At 39.6% G+C, this 19,883-nt stretch overlaps 2 protein-coding genes across 2 annotated transcripts in view; one reads left to right on the top strand and one right to left on the bottom strand.

Annotated features, from left to right (window-relative positions):
• LOC132257927 (coiled-coil domain-containing protein lobo) overlaps nt 1-7,776 on the top strand; it is a 65,361-nt gene extending 57,585 nt beyond the window's left edge. The window contains exons 2-7 of the mRNA XM_059754995.1: nt 4,237-4,412; nt 4,716-5,748; nt 5,843-6,055; nt 6,323-6,850; nt 7,058-7,265; nt 7,763-7,776. Of these exons, the coding sequence (XP_059610978.1) occupies nt 4,237-4,412; nt 4,716-5,748; nt 5,843-6,055; nt 6,323-6,850; nt 7,058-7,265; nt 7,763-7,776 (2,172 nt within the window). The remainder of the gene's footprint in view (nt 1-4,236; nt 4,413-4,715; nt 5,749-5,842; nt 6,056-6,322; nt 6,851-7,057; nt 7,266-7,762) is intronic.
• LOC132258275 (FERM domain-containing protein 8) overlaps nt 7,325-19,883 on the bottom strand; it is a 46,123-nt gene continuing 33,564 nt past the window's right edge. Inside the window, exons 3-11 of the mRNA XM_059755500.1 lie at nt 16,046-16,212; nt 14,774-14,954; nt 14,479-14,644; nt 13,914-14,075; nt 10,781-10,969; nt 10,466-10,595; nt 10,291-10,389; nt 9,446-9,605; nt 7,325-9,177 (exon numbers count right to left, since the gene is read on the bottom strand). Coding sequence (XP_059611483.1) covers nt 9,050-9,177; nt 9,446-9,605; nt 10,291-10,389; nt 10,466-10,595; nt 10,781-10,969; nt 13,914-14,075; nt 14,479-14,644; nt 14,774-14,954; nt 16,046-16,212 — 1,382 coding nt within the window. The 3' untranslated portion in view covers nt 7,325-9,049. The remainder of the gene's footprint in view (nt 9,178-9,445; nt 9,606-10,290; nt 10,390-10,465; nt 10,596-10,780; nt 10,970-13,913; nt 14,076-14,478; nt 14,645-14,773; nt 14,955-16,045; nt 16,213-19,883) is intronic.

The raw sequence follows: 19,883 nt of genomic DNA on the forward strand, positions 1-19,883 counted from the left end.
CTCCGAGGAAATCCTCTTCATTTCGCTTACCTGGGAATTGTCCTGTCTTGGCATCGTCACGCATTTTGGTGGTGCACACAAACACAAGGCAGCAATTCGTCAGTCCATGAACGTAATTATTCATCCATGACGTGGTGCGCCCCGGGGATTTTTTCCAGGTCGCCTTCCCGGGACCTCTTTCTCCGTCACTCCTCGGGCCAAATTGGCTGTCACTAAATCGCATGTGTCATCCTGCGAGAAAGGAAATTAATAAAGATTTAGAATGCATTATCTTCGGACCAGTTTTGCTGTGTTTTCTCAGCAGAAAACAAGAGATTTTCCGGGGACGTCCCAAACGATGTGGATGAGATAAATAGTTTTCGCATAACATTACCCTCTCGGTCGCTATTCTACGGGTGTTTGCTGTATAGACCAGTTTTCTCAGAAGATCTCACTGTCCTTCTGCGGGACGCCATGGAGGTCCTATTCGGCTGAAGATCGTATTCCCGGCAGAAGATTTTGTGAGAATGTGTTTCACATGCAACTTTCTCTCTCCTAGGCGGAGTGGATATGAGAAAAACAGTGAATTAGTGCCCCGTCACTGTTTACTGATGCTATCCATGAATAGATTTAACCATGCTCTGCCACTGCGGCTGGTCCGTGGCTGATGAGAGGTCGCAATCTGCCCTCGGGTGCACAATATGTGTATTTATGCATGCTAAACCGGGGAACTCATTTCGCACCCATAAAGCCACTCAACAAACTCCCAGCGCCCAGAGATGAGAGATTCAGCTGAAGATTGGATAGGTCATGGTGAGGCAAATGTAACGGAAAATTAAGTGCAAATGACTGCTAAATAGACTTTATTCTATTAAATACCCACTCAATGTTGCCATCCACAATATTTATTTCATATACCACTGCAATCCACCCAAAATTGCACGAATATTATTTCAATATCCTAGAAATTGTCGGGATTGTTACTGTTTTGCTTTCATCAGAATCAATTTTATCTCTAATTTCAACTTGATTTCCAATTGTTTTCTCATGTGATTTGCAATATTCTCTTGCTCACCTAAAAAACTTTCAAATACATCATTTGAAATCGTCAGAAATGCAAGTTTTTCCAGAATTCTCTTATTCATTTTCCAGGACAGTCTAAGAAAATTATATTAAAGTTGTTAGAATGCAAGAAAATCTCTGCTTAAGTGCCGAAGAAACATCGATTCTACGAGTATATTATGATGAAAAGGAGGCACGAAGAAGTGGTGAAGAAAAGTAAAAGAAACACTGCTGAAAATGTGCGGCAATGATGTTTGTGTATTGGATCCGGTGAGGTGATGCCGCAAAATACCACTCATGCCTCTTCAGCGGAGGGTGAAATGCAGAGTGAGAGTTGAAAGTGAACGAAGATGTAACTAACGAGTTAGACAAGGGTTTGACAAGAGCGCGTTTGTGGGCTTCGCTTTTTTTCCTCTCACTCTGTATGCCGAAGAATTTTCCCCACAGAAGATAATCTCTTTTCACTGTTGAACGCGCTAAATGCGTCGAGTGAATCAATTGGTGAAAATTATCACATTGAATGGCTTCATCAATCCACTTCCTGGGCTCGTCGGGTCGCGCTTTGGCTCATTTTTCACCGTCATCCGGTCCTGCGAGAGCAGCGGATGGCGATATAGAGTAGCGGATTCGATCAATTTACCGTGTGTGTGAACCCTCATCGGCGGGAAAAAAAAACTCCTCTGTGTGTAGCTCAGGAGATGGAGGACGCTAATGCGGCGAGCGAGTGCAACGGGATAAATTCCCACGATCGCGAAACACGCCGCTGTCGTGAGATTCGCATATATCGGGGATTCTCTTCGTTCCACATAACCCAATAAACATGGGGTGAAAAACTCAATGTACGGAAATAGATATTGACACGCATTCGCTTTCACTCCTCTACCTAATATCGCCGCTGCACGCAAATGAAGCAACAGAAATTTCACGATATCTCACAAGAATCTTTTTTAAATGTCATCATCGTCCATGGCGAGGCTTCATAAATTCTGTGAAATGTAGAATGGCCAATTTTATGTGTTGTTCACGAAAGGGGGAGTCGCAGTATTATGCTCTTATTGAAAACACGCGTTATGTTGTTCTAATTTTGTGAAATAATACTTCTGGATTGCACGTTTATGTAGGCTTTGACTATCTACAAATCCATATAGATCAAACACATATGGTTAGCGCGACTTGCTTGGCAGAAAAGTGCTCGGACCAGGGATGAAATTAACCACACGATCTGTGACAAAATGTTTAATAAAGTTACCAAGGCGAAAAATTAACTTATTCCTTCGGCCCCAAATTTAATACACAAAACAGACAAAAGCTTTACACAATTAATTCCGGTTAACTGGCAGCCAAACAGTGGCGCTTGCAGATATGCGGTGTGGGATCTCGTGTACGCGCGCCATTTACCGCCCCGGCCCCACACCCCAGCCGTCCACCCCAGCGCTTTTCCGCCGACACGGTCTCTCCCACACCCCCAAAAGCACATCACGCGCTTTCGGGGCGCCAAAAGCTCGGCTGCCACATGGTGGCGTCGTGGGAAGCTCGGCAGCCGCCGAATTGGCTCCCCTCCGAGCGGACGTGTGTTGGTGCGGCATGGAGCTTTTCTGCCAGCACTCATGCGTGGTGTGCTATGTAAAAGAGCAGTGTAACCCTCGTGGTGTAAGTTGACTGTGTACCGCCGCTTGTATTCCTTTTATACATATTTACAATGGAGGGAGAGAGAGAGATTTGTTGTTTATTTTTATGCAAATGAAATAGAGACACCAGTTGATTCTGCCTCGGATGATGTGTGGCAGTGCTATATTCATTTTGACGACTTAGCACGTGTGCTATGTTGTACATCACACCCATGCACACGGCCCCGAAACTGTGCTACACTGCATGAATGTGGAGCAGTATTTCATTCACGAAAATGGGAATAACTTGTACAAATCCCATCGACTTGCCAGCCGATGTTATGTGTCCCCCACAAAGTCGGGGATGAGTGGCCCCGAACATTACAATAGACACCGACAAGAGGAAAGTCACAAAGAATCTCCCAAGAAGGACTTTCTACATTCACTCCATTGCCTCAACTTCTCCGTGGAATGAGTCCATTTCCGAAACTATACACTAAGGAGGGTAGATTTAGAAGAATAACAAGGGTGAAATTGAGATTGATTTGCATCTATGTATGTATATAAAATTGACATCTTTATTATGTCGTTATTTTGTGCTTTTAATGATGATGTTAATCACTTTGCAAACCATGCAATTTGCTGTTTATGTGATTATCAAGAATTCTTTAAAAGCAATGGAAAATGCTTAGAAGTCTCATGCAACTCTATCGATCGCCACGAATGTGTTAAACTATATATGATAAAAGAAAAATTTACTCACGCTTTAAAGTCTATTGAGCCACTCTTGTTTACTATCCACGAAGAAGTTCATTGTATCTCACAAGACTGATCCAATTTGCTGAATAGAAGCATTTTAAGTGGCATATGGTAATTTTTATCAATAGCGTATCAATTTCATCACAAAGCCATCACTTTCCTTAGCATCCCCTATCCAATTTTTCCTGGTTAAAGATGCTTCCACGGGAATAGAGAGGGTTTCACTGCGGAATGAGAGATGAAGTCAGCGGTGTTATCGTGAAAAGAAAACATCTCACCGTGATATTTTGCACTCAGCCAAGGTGAAAGTTAACAGTTTCGTTGAACACTGCGTGTTGGAAGGATGTATATTTGAATCATAATCAAATTTGTACAAAATGTTTAACAATTGCGCCAATAAATTATTAATTTCCAACGGTTTCCGTCATTGTGGCGTGAAGAATAGAGTGCAATATTAGTGGAAAGGGGAGTGATGAGGACGAGAAATGGAATTCATTGGAAGAAAATCACGGCATTCGGTTCAATTTTAATGCTAATCGCAGATCCCGGCGGCTTAAGTTTCCTCCGCCTTAATGGCAATTCGCTCCCGGGAGAAATTCACATTTTCAAGCATTCGAGTCTCCCTCTCCGGGACTCCTTGCTGTCCGCCTCGTCCGGAAGTGGTGTGACTGGTGCAGTCAACTGTGAACGAATGGTAGAGATCGTATGATTCTAATTCAGGCATCTAATTGAATAGAGATTGAAGAGTTATCCGAGATAGGAATTACATGATGTGCCCGCGGGAGCACATTATTCATTAAATATCAATTGTCCGATGTTGTCTCTTCAGCCTGAGCGTCTCATCTCACCGGATACCCTGTTGAGACGTCGTCAGGGGAATTCCTTTGAGATGGCCACTCTGCTGTGCAGCCTTCTCCTCGGCTCTGGATTTGGGTCATTCGTGGTTTCGGGCTACGCTTCTCGGGAGGTGACTACTAATGACCAGACCCGAGTCTCCTGTCCATGGTGAGTACGCTCGACTATCAACAGCAATCGCATTGAAATTGAATTTGTTGTTCTGGAATCCGTCACAGAATTATGCGCTACGCTGTAATAGCATGTGCAGGACATCAATACTCATATATTGTATTGTATAGCCGCTTGACCAATCTCGTTTGCCCATACAGAAATAGCTGCAATACCTGCATTATCTATACAAATAGTATGTTTTCTTAGAGACAATTTATAAGAGGGATGAGAGGTGTTAGTGTTTCAATTATTTCAATTTTCAAACTCTTCAATAATTGCATTTTGGACGTATTTCTGCAGTGCAATTCCAGATGATAATCCCGACTGCTCAGCCAATAACACCGATCCTAAGAAGAAGTACAGCCTCAGACCGCCTGTGGATCTTCGGAGTCAGTTTCTCGTGCACATGGACGAGATGGAGGCCAACAGGAAGAGATCTGAGGAGGAGAAGCGTCGCGAGGAGGAGCGGCGTCGCGTCGCGGAATTGGAGCAGCTGCCCGAGGACGAGTTTGCCGGGAGGCGTGTGCACGCATGGGTGGCGATTCGCGAGCGTGACAGTGGCCAAATGTTCTTCGTGGAGCCTTCCACGGGTATCCAAGTGACTGAGGTGGTGGCGAGCTATTTCGGGATCGAGTCAGTGTGGAATCAACACAATTACTATGTCAATCGCCAACGGCGGGAGGCAATTGCAGACGAAACAATGAGATGGGATTTGGTTGATAGAAATGACTGGGAGCACTTTTTGATGGATGGCCACGATGAGGACCATTTGCGGGCGGCCGGAGGTTCGGGTGGCGGCATCGTAATGGCTGAGAGGAACTTGGACATGCCAATATCGTGGGTGAATCAATTGAAAATTGAGTTAGGGGCCTTTGAGCGGCGCTTCCCGGCAGCTGAGAAGAGTATTAAGTACAAAAGGGTCATTTACGAGAGATTTTCGCCATACAGGCAAGAGAGTGGACTCGTGAAGAGACTCACGACGTACGAAACGCTCGAGTATGAGCACGAGAAGGAGCAATGGCAGTGGTTTTCCAACAGGAAGGACTTTCTCGAAATGATTAAGATTCTCCGTGGAGATAATTCGTCAAAGGAGTACTTTATTAGAGGTCGACCAGACTACCTCAAGTTCATCGCGAAGCCATTAGATGAAAAGTCCACTCAACGAATCTACGAATTCTACCACGCATTTCGAATGGACTCTCTCAGCCGCCTGGAAATGGATTCCACTCACATCAGAGAATATTACACGGATCGTGATGATTTTCTTCAATTTCGCGAATTTACAGTCGCCCCAAATTGCAATTTCAAACAAATTGAAGCATCTCAGATTAAGGTATGCAGCGCCATCTAGATGGCAGTAATATAAATTCGATAGTGATGACATGAACCTAGAGTTCGAAAATCTCATGTGCACAAACTGTTCCCAGAGCATTGAGGAGAGATTCAGACGAAACGACAAGAAGGCAGCTCTGGATGATGTGGCCACGAGAAAATTTCTTATCTCAGAAAATCGCATCACTCTTCGCTTTCACTATGAGAAAAACAGCATCACGGCCTCGACGAGGGAGTTCCTGAAGCCTGTGAAGCCCAACTATCAGGAAGAAGTGACTTTTGATGTGAACAGCACGAAAGGATATCAAGTAGGTCAATATTTAATTATTTATAATACTATAAAAAGTATTTTACAGATTCAGCTGAAATAAATATTAAATCGACGAATAATCTATTTATGATGCTTTATTGGATTTGAACCTACATTCCTCGGAATGATGCTTATTTCCGGCATTTGTGTATCGATTTCGAGCATGCTTGACTTAAATGCTAAACAGATGGGAAACTGACTCAATCTATAATGCATAGAGAGACTTGCATTCAGACCTCTCAAATATCCTGATGTGATCTTTCAGTCAAACATCACGAGTCCCGCGCCAACTGCAGTGGAGCTCTATCTTATGCTGCTGGAGCAACTTGAGGCGGAGGAGGGGGCCATCAAATCCTTCCTATCGCGATGCGGTGAATTGAGGACTCTGGAGGAGCTCCGTCGACGGGAGATGCTGAAGCCGTCTCTGAAAATCAGCATCTTTGATCCGCTGAGGAACGACGAGGCTAGACGTCTGAGAATCGAGAGGGTGAGCTGCATCATGTGCCAAAAATCACAATTTTTCCTTTCACTCATGGTGAAAATCGACTTTTGCTCTCATGGCCCGAATTCACGTCATGCCACGCAGTATGAGATGATGAGGCGGAGAGAGGAAATGGCACAGAAGGACTGTCCCGATTTCTTGGCACCTTACCTCGTGGGTATTCAATCGACTGAGGCGAACGCCGAGCCACCGTCTTATGACACTTCCTTATCGGCCTTCAACTCATGTCTCTCCGATAAGAGACAGCACTTCGAGGAACTGCTGCAAGAGTTGCAGCGTCAGTATCAAGAGGTAAGAAGAACAATTTACTGACGACGATTCGCATTCCTTATGAGTGATTGACAAACAAGTGGAGAGTCACTCCAAAGTTGAGACCATTAACTTTATGAGGATTCAATCATTTTTTTTTTAAATTAAATTTCTGATTGAGACCACTAAGTTTCCTCAAAAATCGCCTTGTGACAAACTATGACGAGTTGTGGTTTGGAAATATTCCAGTTGGACAACGAAACAAAGTCTCTGCGGAGTTTCGTACTGCGTTTTCAGGATCGCTTCGATGATTCTGATTTTGAGAACATCGTCAAGGAGGGTGAAAGTATTAAGCGGCACAGAAATGTGATTCAGAACCGAATGACATGCCTGCGGCAGGAGTCCCAGGAGAAGTACCAAAAAGTCAAAAATGCTCTTCTACGCGATAAACGACTGAGTGCGGATTTTCGGATGGAGCTCTTGAAAAATCAAAAGAAGCAAGAGTGATTTTTATGGAAAATTTATTTTGTCTTTTTAAAATATCTTGATTTCTCAATTACATAATATTGTATATGCATTAGTTTTTCTTCTCCTTCATTATGTATAAGTTTTTTTTTATCCATAAGTGTATTAATCATCGGAAATGATACAATGCAGTAATTTATATATCATTACTTTACTTTTTGTGTTTCTTGAATTTATTCTTACCACTTTCTTGTTCAATACATCAAAATTACCCATGTTTTACGAATTTTGTAGTTCACCTATAATATTACTTGCTAAACTCATTTCACTTTTTTTTTAGTAAATAATTTTCACTATGGTTGTTGAAATGCAAAAAGTGTGATTGTGTTGAGAGTGTGATTTGGTGTCACTGGAAATGGGGTTGATTGAGCTACACGTTCGACATGTTGCTGCAATTGTTGGGTTTTTCTATCTGAATTCTTCTCACAGAAATGCTTGCTTGATAAAATGGTGAACACTCTTTTTTTTCTTTTAGTAATACGCCCCCACTCAATAATTTAAAGATAAGTTTAGAAGACATTGATTATTATCTTGATGCTCGTTTTCGTTTCATGAAATCCTTCATTTCAAGCATATTTCTGCTTTTGTAGTCGAAAATAATTATCATAATTCAATACCCTCTTCTAAGTATACAAATCTTGTTGCTTATTTCATCTTTGCGTTTAATTACAAATTTTTAATTATATCAACAACATTCAATTTGTTTTTGCCAAAAATTATTACATAACAAATTCTGATAATCAATAATTAAAACCATTTGCAAAAGAATGAAATTTAAATTGGTTCTTGCATTTTTTTTTTTATAAATTACGTTTATGGAATTACAAATTTTTCAATTTATATAACAATATACATTACCAATAATTCCTGACCTAATTTAAGTAGGGTTAAATGGGTTTTGGGCAATGAAATTTGATTTCTCCGCTGTACTATATTTTAAATTGTTTCACAAATCAAGTAAAAGTTCAATTAAATATCCGGTAAATCGGTATTGCATGTTAATCAAATATTCACCATGTATATCTCTTGAAATTGCATTTTATACATTACTTGATATATGTTTAATATCCTTATTACACAGTTGTTTTCTTTTCATACATGAAACTATAATTTTTATTTATCCTTCAATTTTTTTTTGGTTAGAGACTCATGATCAAATGGTATAAAAGTGTATTTATTCTCATATCTATTTTTTTTTTGTATTCAGGGATTTTATGTGATTCTTAGGGATTTGACTTTTTACACACTTTCAGTTATTTTCTTTTCTCCAAAAATTATTTACTTCACGATTCATTAAATATATTTATTAATGTACGTCTTCACACGTTTTATTAATCAATTACAATTTTATTATCAAGTCGACTAAAACAAAACATTTGATAATTTATTGTATATTTAAGGTTGATTATAGATTATTTACAAATTTTTGTAAGTTTATGTAATAACTCCCATTTTTCTCATGTATTTCCGCTCATCCAATAGGTAATGAATAATAATTTAGTTTGAAGGGTCGCATCGTGTCTTTAATTCCACTCCTAATAAATTTCACATTCGAAATCTCTTTTAAACCTATCAATGTGTCTGTCTTTAATTGTGTCCTTCATTCCTTTTTCAAGTATATATTTTCCTCTCCATCTTTATGTAATTTATTTAGTAATTAGTAAAGATTTCTTCATATATATATACTTTGGAATATCATGTAATCCATGTTAAATGTTAGTAGCTTATAGATAGGGATCCCATTTGTCCAATGCAGCGCCCTTCGTCGTCAAAAGTGGCGAGCGTTAATCGAGATAATTTGTTGCTAAGTACTCCATTGCCGCTATTCTGAATTGGATTTGGTTCTGTAGGAGGCAAGAAAAAGAAATGGTATAAATTAAATGGAGAATGGCTATGATTTGTGAGTTTCTAATGAAATAAAGCTCAAATGCTTGCACACAAAGTCCTTCAATTGAGGTACTTAGCATTATAACAATACATATAGGGTATTTCTGCTACACTTCTCTCCCTCTCACTCACTTGTAAGTTTGTGAAAAACAACATCAAATAGCTTCGAAAGTTCTATACAAATTGCCACAAGCGGAAAATTTCATGTAATTGTAAAGTACTTACCATCGTGAACACCATTATCGGGTGGTTGTCCATCACCACCATCTCTTCGGCGTCTCATTTGTTCAGCAAAATGAGCAATTAAGGCATCCATCATACCGGCTTGTTTCGAGAAAATTTGCATCAGCTTTGTCACAGGAATACCATTTTCCACAGCTTCAAACTGGTGACAAAAAAGTGAGAGAGTGAAAACAATGAGGTATTATGGTTTATTGAATTAGAAATTTGCCGTTGCTGGAGAGGAAGTATATGTGTTACAAAGAGTAGTGAGAAGCAATGGAGAGAACACAAAAAGAGAATTAATTCAACGTATAAATTATCCCTCTTATTGCATTCCACCCTCAACTTATGAACACTTTCATCTGGAAAAATGCATCAGTGAACTTTTATTAGCAATTTTCCTCGTATGCACACCACAAGGCAATTATCGCAAATATATCGGGCAGTGAAACAGAACGCTTTGTGTGCTTTCGTGGCGGAAATATAACTTTAGTGAAATGGAATTATTGGCGACACATTGCAGAATTTCTGTCGATTCTGCTCTATAACTTTTAGAGAATCTGAGCACTCTTTAAATATCCAATCTAGTGATGTTCCCTTGTCACGTGTGCTTGGCGAACAAACATGATCAGCCGTTCCAGGTGCCATGGAGTGAACGAGGTCAAATATTGTGTTTCAAATATTTGAATGTTGCTCAATTCTTCTACTATTTTGTGAAATGCACACTTTTTCAGAGCATCGGGAACAGCGTGTCCTGTTGGAACTCAATCCCACAGAAAAACGAACCACGGAGACTATGATAACTCACTGAGCAAATAAGGCGAAAAGGGTTATAATAGAGTAGGTACCTGAATAAAAATGCAAGGCATGCACTCTGGATCATCAGCAGAACTCGGCTTCGCAAAGTCCCATGACAATTCTTCGTATCTCAGTCCCAGTATCAAAGTCTATATGGGAGAAAAAGGATAAAAGTGGTGAGTAAATTAAATTTCTTACAGAAGTAATCAATTCAGTGAAACTCACGCTTTCAACGTGATCGATGACAAAAACACCTTTCTCGTTAATTGCTATCAATACGGAGATATCTTTGTGATGAACTAAACTCATAAGACCTCGAACTGGTTGTTCCACTTGGCCGTGGAAAAAGGCAGCACTGCAAGAGAGAGAAAAAAGCACTTCAATAGTGACAAATGAAGCGGAAGAAATAACCCAATAAGAATTAGAAATTTTATGAGCGGAAAATCAATTCCATGTGAATTTCCCACTCATTTATTCCTCCACATTATACAGAATATCTCTATTTTGCAGAGACTGCGGGTGAAAAATATTTTGACATACCCATAGAATGGAAGTGCCCAGCAGAACTCTAGATACTTCCTCATTAATTTTCTAGTTGTGGCGGTTGTTGGTACACGTTTAAATTGCTCCAAAAGTCTAACTTCGGCGGATGTTTTTCTACTGACCGGAAGCCACGACCAACTCGAACTCTTTGCAACGTGTGGTGGCAGAAAGCGTGATTGATTTTCTCTGTAAAATTGAGAGGAAACTTTAGTGAAACAGTCTGGGAATGCGTTACTGGAAATATATGTAGTTAAAGTCTTGGTGGAAGGCGAGGTAATTGAAATATTTTTCAAAGGATTGAAGTGGAAGAGGAGAAATCTTTGAAAGGAAACACTGCATTTGGAAATAATAACGGGATGTTTTTTCTATGATAGAAGAATTTTGTCATTCTTCTTCTGTACAGAAATTGTTCAATTCTGCAAATTTCAAAAAGTTACATTTTAAAAAATGTGAGTAATTTGCTGATACTTGGGAAAATTGTGAGTGGAATTGCATGTTTCTATTTTCAAGGGCGCGCTTTGAATCCAATAATGTATCCTCTTTGATCCACTCTAGGGATAATTGGGATTTTCTGTCACTCTTCTCATCAGGCAAAAGTGGAAAGGTGTTTTTTCAGATGAGTGTTCCCATGTGAAAACTGTGTCAATCGTATTCAATTCCGCCACCCACAATTCCTCATGTGCCAATACGCTGAAGGGTGGCATTTTTGCTATTGTGTCCCTCCTCGCTCCTCCGTCGCTTTGGCACCGACTCACAGGATTTCAATGATGATGGAAATATTTGTCATCGTCTCACCTGAATGTATACGAAGTATGCCGGTGAGATTTTAACAGTGGCAGTATGATGCGCTCATCTATCATAATTCGAAGTGAGCGGATGTGGTGTAATTGGGTGTGGGGGCAGAGCTTGCATTCGGGGTGGGACTGTCATCTATCTAGCCTGGCGCTGCACACGAGCAGCTTATCATTCTTCTCTCATTTGGTACCTGTCACACATTCTCGTCGCCTAAGCCACGTGAGACAAACTTGGAATATGTGTCACCATGAACTTTTGATGAAGATCTCACTCATATATTGTACGTAACTTCATCAGAGAATCATGTACGCGTGCAGACATTGGGTGAATATTGGGGTAATTGAGTGAAATGGGAGAAGGCCAAAAAATTGTAAACAGCTTTTAGCCTCTCAGATGAGCGTCTACTCCGCCAATTTAGGGTGAAAAAGTTTTAAGTGGTGGATGCCAAAATTTAATATACATTTCGTATACGATATTGTGCACGCAGGGCGAAGTTACCTTTAAAGTGATTCCAAAGTTTCACTCCAGCGTGTACAACTCAATTCTTCCTGGGAGTCGTCTTTGTGACGTGAGAAATTGCATTTCTTTCCTCCCAGTGTGTTTCCCTTATTCATTTCTACCCACCTTTCTGCATACTTTTCTTTCTCACATCTGTTCAAAAGTAAACTTTTACGGTGAAAATGCGCCCAAAGCTTCTTTCTCACCCAAACCAAAATCAGAAAGCTTTCTACCGTGCGACTTTTATTTATTGGTCTTTCGCCTCAATTGATGCAAAGGGATTTCAAACAAGCATCTCTTGCTTCCTCAGGTAATTGTCAGCTGAGTTAATCTCCTCACTCAGGATAACTCATGACAGATTTGCAAATACATATGCCAGAAAACTTGACTGCATTTCCCCATAACTTTTGTGAACGTGCATAATTCTGCTTTTGATTAATGTCAACCGACTTTCTTTCCTATGCATTCCACAGTTGACTTCCTTAAGGCTCACATGTGCGGCAAGACTTTCACGTCAAGCACATACGTCAACAATCGTGGATGCAGTTCTCTATATCCTATCATCCTCTGCAATCATGGCATCCAAGTGGTGGAAAGAATGTTTGCGAAAGTTTAACTTTCGGTAAACATTATTCTCTGAATAGAAAGCTTTGGGTCATTGCACACACATGCTTCTCCTGCTAAAGTTGATGCCCTCTGACCAGGAGTTATCTCAATCTATCTCTATGGAATTCCTAGAATGGTATCCGATACTCTCTTTTGTCTAGCTTTGCGGTTGTCATGAAATGGTATTCCAGATATTACATATATATCACACTGTACGCAATATACAATCAAATATTTCAATTTCGTGAGAGTTTCATCGTAGCAATGCACCATGAATGCTTCCATTCCAATTCCGTGCACGTGACATTTCTATTTCCCACCGAATTCCGCTTGTTATCACAGCTGATTCTGAGAATTCAGATAGCGAAGAAATTTCTAATATAATATTTTTCAATTTTGCGTCAAAGAGCAACAAGTTGCAATTTCTAAACACCACACTAATATGACTCATCAAGAAACATTTAAGATCTTGCGACCCACGCCACAAAGTTCAAATAAGTATCTCACTCAATTGTTCAGCAATAGCGAACCGGAAACTTCTCCGACAAATCATTGACATTAAAAGTTTATTAAAGTTCCTTAAACACATAAAGGTCTAAGTTTGACGCGAGGAAATTGGCGGTTTTGCTACGTAAGTGTTTTCAAAACTATTCTCAACGATGTATAAGGAGAAAATTTAAGAAACCATATATCGTCGATTTGATGATTCCTTTCAAAAAGACGACGTCGTCACGCCGCTCAAGTTTTATAGCTAATCATTTGCGATTATTAATTTTTAATATCCACTCTTTTATTAGACCTCCGTGCACTTCAACCTATCTTCCCTTTATGGGACTTTGAAAGCTTTTGCAGTAAAATAGATGGATTGGCACTATATAACTTTTGAAAGTTCACCAACAAATGGGAGATGGAGGACAAGGGAAAGGACGAAAATATGAATTTCTATGCGAGTAAAAATTTCTCGCAGGGAAATATGTATTAGTGAAATGCGGCTTGGGAGAAAGTAGATTATATATTTACCGATGTGAGTTAAAGCGAATTGCAATGTGTAAAACATGGATTTATTATACGAGTCTGTGGAAAACAAGAGGATTAAGTATGACGCTTTTCGTGCTTTTGGACAATGCGTACGAAATTCGCCGCAATCCTCGACTTTTCGTGGGGCATCAAACTAATCTGGAGACAAGGAGGGACGGCACGTGGGTCAAGGTGAGATAGATCAAGAACTTGCCTAAAATATCCGATTGTGTGAGTGTGAGAATTGTAGGGACCCAGTTCCACTCGTGCCTGGATCCCGCCCAGCATGATGGAGTGAGCCGGCTCCATAATGTAGCGCCCCATCAGCACGTTGTGTCTCGCCTCCTCGTACAGCAGCTCGAGAATCCTGGGATCTCTGCGATGATAAATAAATCGACCAAGTGAATATTTATCTGGCGTGTCATTTGCTACGGATGTGTTTTATTTATCCGAATGCGTGCAATTTTTCAGGCGCTCTTCTATTTATCAACAACCATCACTCGCCCGAAGCTTCTCCACGTAGAATGATTATATTTTGTCTCTCCACTTTTATTCTAGTTCAAGCAACTGGAAAGCTCTCACACAATTCTGCGTTACACAGAGAGATTCAATTAAGCTGCTGTACTGCAGATTTATGATTTCTTGCTCTGTCTTTTACGTAACATACAACTAAAGTATTCTGATTTCTAATCTCGCCCTGGCTCTTAGTTTTAAATACTATACATGAGACGTACTGCAGTTCAATTGGGTCTCCGTCTGCATTCAAAGCGAGCACTTACTTAATTTTCTCCTCGTCCTTTTTCGAGAAAAACACATTCCTCCTCAGGGTGATCATTGGCTCATCGTATTTGCGTTCAATTTCATTCCCATGACTATGTCTTTCCAGCAACTTGGACCACGCTACCCTCACGGCATACGGACGATGATGGGGTTTCAATTGGATTTCTGCGATTAAAGAGAAAAAGGTTACATATGGAATTAACATTTTACTCTTGGACGCTGCAAATTCTCCATTCGCAAGCAGCGAGAGAGCTCGAGTGAGATGAATTGGGGCCCGAAATTGATGGCAAGTACCTAGAAGTGAGCTCGTCATCCATAGTCCGAAAATGCTCTGCGCCAGCAATTTGTTGGCAATGCCCAACTCTTCACAGCCAAGCGCCGCTGCCAGCATCACTTGCGATGGACACTGAGCCGTTCCCTCAATCTCCATGTGGACAGCAATGCGGGACATCAAATATACACAGGTCGGTATAACCTGCCAATCAATGTAAATGATACAAATTAATTAATATTCATAGCTTCGGTCGGCATTTGTTTATTATCTGCCCACCCACACTGTTCCGTGTTTAATTAAATGTCCAATTGCGCCTGGATATTGGATTAAATGTTGTCGAATTGACGCGAGTAGTGGAGTGACTCAAAAAACTTAATTTCTCGCAATTAAACAAACAGCGCGAATTCATTTTGAGTGAGTTTGAGTGAGATAAACCGATTATCTCAGGAAGTGCTTCGTGGCGGATAAAAACTCATTTTGCGTATTCATGTTGGCATTACGGAACATAAAACTTTTCAAAATAGAATTGTTCAACCATGTGTGGAACTCGAGTAATCCTTTACTTAAATCATTTCGCGATTGCATTAGCATAGGATAGTTTGTAGCCTTGTTTGTAACACAAATAAGGGGAAATATCGCAGCCAAAAGTTATTCTTTTATGCCATATTAATTGCGAATTTTATTTTAATAGAGAATAGAGAATGTTTTAGAATAAATACGAAGCAAATGAATGTTTGAAATTGCCTCTGTTTCCGAAAATTCAATTAATTTCTTGGCAATACTTCTATTTCTGTGCTAGCATCATAAATTATATAGAGCTTGTTGTTCAAAGAGCAACTTTTTTCAGTTATACTATTATTAATTTCAAAAATAATATCGCAAAATACATAGTTTCCGAGAATTATCCATCCAATTACCAACATTTCTGAACAATTTTGCTTGCATTTAATATCATGAAACCAACACTGACTATATAACGTTCATTTTCAACCAACAATAACTCGAGAGCTACTCAAAATTCCTCTATTGTAATGTGTATTTATGAGGTTGGCAGAATGTATTTAGAAATTTAGTTTCTAGTACTCGAGACGAAGCTGCACCATCACGATGCAATAAGTTATTGCTGTAGACATTTTAGTTGATATTCTGGCCAAAAGTGTGCATAAACTTCTCAAGAGGAATTCTCACAACAATATTTGGCTACAGAGAAACTGCAATTAAGATTACTCTAAACTTTTGTTGGGGTTCCTCGCACAGTCAAAGTAAAGCTTTCCGGTTGGGATTAAACTTACGTGCTGCAGAGGTCTGGGAATTGATGCTGATGACGATACACCTGTTGATGTGTAGTTCATCGATGCTGTGCCTGCACTCCCATAGTTATTCGCTAAACACGCTGATTGTTGCATTTCTGAACTATTATTGGCGGCTTGAGACTGATAATTTGTACTTGTACTTGGCCCTGCAATGAAAAAAAAAAATGCCAAAGGTTAGTCTTATCAGGACGTTGGGGTTATATCTTCAGGCAGGATTCGCGCAATTGCCATTCGTGACATTCCGCTATCGTTACAATATATCGCTGGAGTTTACAGTTCAACTCGGGAAAACTTACAACTCCATGCAATTTCGCCTCATATATTCCTCTTACGGAATGCTAAGGAACGCAGTCACAGCAGGAAGTGAGTGGCCAATTTGCAGATCGAAATTGTCTCATAAATCTACAAAGTTTCCATGTACTCCACGTACAAGAGTGGCGGAATCCATAAATGCGAATTTATTTTACTCTATCTGGAATTTACTCATCTTTGCCAATCTCCTAAAATTCCATTTGCAATTGAGATTCATTTCCCAGTGACTCCCAACAAGCGATTTCGCGTTTATGCTCACTTCACACATGGAATTATGTGTTCACAATAAACGGTAAAGTCGATTGAATTGCAGGTCAATTTAGCATGTTCCGAAATAGGGAATTCCCCTGAACGTGACCCACTTTACTTTCGGGAAAAAATTGTGGGTATTTTCCGGTGGTGTTTTGGACTATTTGTGGTTCTTGGCATGAACAATCAATTTGCTTGGATTTCTTACTCGTTTGCAAATAATTGACAATTTATTCATTATTTATATCGTCGCACGCAAATGGTTTCCCCCCCAAGTCTGAAAATACTGCATAATGGGAAACACGTGTGAGGCCATAATGGTGAATTTGTCGAGACATAAAAAGGATCTTTTAATGAAATGAAGAAAGAAGCAGCGTGATAAATATAGAGCAAATTTTCCACCAGGATTTTCGCTTATTTATCCTGAAAAAGAATTCTGCTCATCGACGTGGAATTTCTCAACTCATTCATGCATAATGTGCTATTGATTTATCACATCATTTCAATTGAATTCTAGCTCATGTGAATTATTTCCTTTTACTTAAAGATTCATTGTCAATGTAAAATTTTGTGCATTTTCCCCTTTAGGAGGATTAAATTTTTTATCCGCTCACTATCACTGCTCCTTTTATAGAACAATTAACCTACTTTTGAGTTTAGATAGTCCATGGCTTTTACATGAACATGAAGTGTCCAAGCATTTCAGTTCGATTTCTAATTCAAATTTAATTTTAGTTTGCAAATTTTCTGCTCAACTTTGCGAAGTGATGAGTCAAATGGGTCAAGCCGATGGTACACGGCATATTTGCACTGTCTGTCAGTTAATTTTAAGGGAGCTTTCAATGGAAAATTCATACATTTATCCATTTGCATTCAATATGCAAATGGATGAAATAATCTGTCAAAATCAATATCAATATAAACAAACTTTGGTTAAACATAGTGAAAAGTTTACGTAGAATATTTCGGTGAATATTGGTCTGAAAGTTGATGTGACGGAAGTGGAAACAATTTAACTTTTGCACAAATTTATACAAAACAGCATCAAAATATTGTTAGCCCCTTCAAACTTTACCCCGAACTTTCATAAAGTCTCAAAAATATTTTGATCGATTTTAGCACGTCAGAGACATTCAATATTAGCTTCTAAATCATCCGAAAATCGCTCGTCGTAAAAACACATGAATATCGAGGCAAGAGAAAACTTTTCAAGCATTCCTACACACTTTTGCCATGGATATTTCCCTTCTGCTTTCCATTGGATGTGACTTACATTTCACCCTGGAGGATATCATGGCCGAGCAAGAGCACAACTTGAGATTTGGTATAATTTTTGATTGTGCGAAAATGATAATAAAATTGCGTGGGAGATAGAGATAAACAATCTTTTATTCTGATCGAAGCAATCAAATTAATATATCAAGGATGTATTGAATTGCAGAGGAAACGCCTCCTTCTCCCCTAAATAAAAATGTATTTACTGTAGCAGTTTCATCTCCATTTTCTGCACTTCCTTCATTTTCCAGAGAGTATATACCATGAAATATTCATAATTCAGTTTGGTATATTGAGTTGTGAATTTCATAGCTAAGAGGAACAATTCCAGTATAAAGAAAGGACGAAGAATTTGAAATCTAGAAAAGCTTTTACTCCTTCTCTCATCATCATTCATTCGACAGTCAAGAAGAATTCAAAGTCACTGTGCTTTGTAAATTCCAACTCAGTGGGTGGTTCACAATGAATTCACTGCCAGAGAGGTTAAATACATGAAGAGAGCACTTCCAGTGCATTGCATTTTACTGTATATCTTGTAGTTTATAGTGAATTGGTTCTCACAAAACACTTCTATTCAAAACAATCATTAAACATATAGTTTTACCATCAATAACTATTTTGCAGGAAGCACACTCAAATACTGTCTGTTTCGATTTATGTTCTCCCCGTGTTTTCATCCTCGCATTAATTTGCTTGCCGACCCCAAAAGTAGATAGTGCAAATTTGCAGAAAAGGAATTCTGTATTTTTTCCTCACGACCTTTTTCCAGATAAAACACACAAAAAGTCACTGAAAATATTCCACCGTTGCCATAAGTTCTTCACGGAGTTGGTGGGGGAGGGAGGGAGGGAGGGATGGGGTGGGGGTAGAGTAAAAAGTTTTATCATGATAAAAGCTCATCTATCTTATAGCGAGCCGTGGGGGTGTTCAAACATTTAGGAATCCTTGTAAAATAATTTATGTGTCAATTTGATATTTATTGCTGAATATGGCGAAAGGAAGTATGTGGGTGGGAGGGATGGAATGCGGTAAAAATCATTGGCTGCTCACTCAACATGCCAATGGTAGTTTTGGGGGGATAGTTGAGAAATTTTTTACTCTATCTCGCAACCCACATGCTTACGCGACGAAAAAATCCACAGTCTGCCACCCACACTCACCATCCTGCACTCTATAAATCTCCACTTCCCTCCATGATCCTTCGGCGTGTATCTTACCATTGAGGCACAATATAACCATTAAAAGGACGTTTCGGGAATGTTGATTTGGTATGTATTTGAATATGCCCAGAATCGGAGCCACAGAAGGGCTGAAGGGCAAAAAAGGCAGAAACCACGGATGGAAATGGCGAAGAAATTGAGCCAATAATGTGGAAAAGAATCTCTTTCTCTGGGGTTTTTAATTTGGATTCCTCTCACACTAGCTAAAGGAATTCCTTGTACTCCAAACATGCCCCATCCATGCTCAATTCACTACTAATTTGAGTTTATTTTCCCCAACACCACGCATCATCTTGTGAGGACGATGGCGTGAGTGAAGAGGTATCCCGACACGACGTAAAAGCTCCTCCTATGTAATTCACATAATATTATGTACCAGTGAATGCGAAAGGTACACAATGTACCAGAGCTTCCGACCACAAAATCACTTTGCGTGAAACTTTCGCCCAAAATAGAAATAAGCATGTAAATGACTTTCATCATCAGCAGGTGCTTATTTAAAAGGATTCCTTCTTTTTTCCCTCAGCACCACCTTCTCATTCGCCGCATATTAGCATCCAATGTCCCTCATGTTGAATACCCAGAACACACTGAACGCCCTGAGAGCATAGCCTCACCCCGGGAGGAAGAAAAGTTATTGCCTTGAGTCAACATAGGGTTAATTTGCATATCTCATTCTGTCTCTGTTCACTCTGTTACTATTTCTGTGCTCAGTGTTTCACAGTTTTTCCCCCACAATCCACTTGTGCCATAAAGCAATA

Source organism: Phlebotomus argentipes, unplaced genomic scaffold, assembly GCF_947086385.1.
Source record: "Phlebotomus argentipes unplaced genomic scaffold, Phlebotomus argentipes genome assembly scaffold_4, whole genome shotgun sequence".
In the NCBI taxonomy this organism is placed as follows: domain Eukaryota; kingdom Metazoa; phylum Arthropoda; class Insecta; order Diptera; family Psychodidae; genus Phlebotomus; species Phlebotomus argentipes.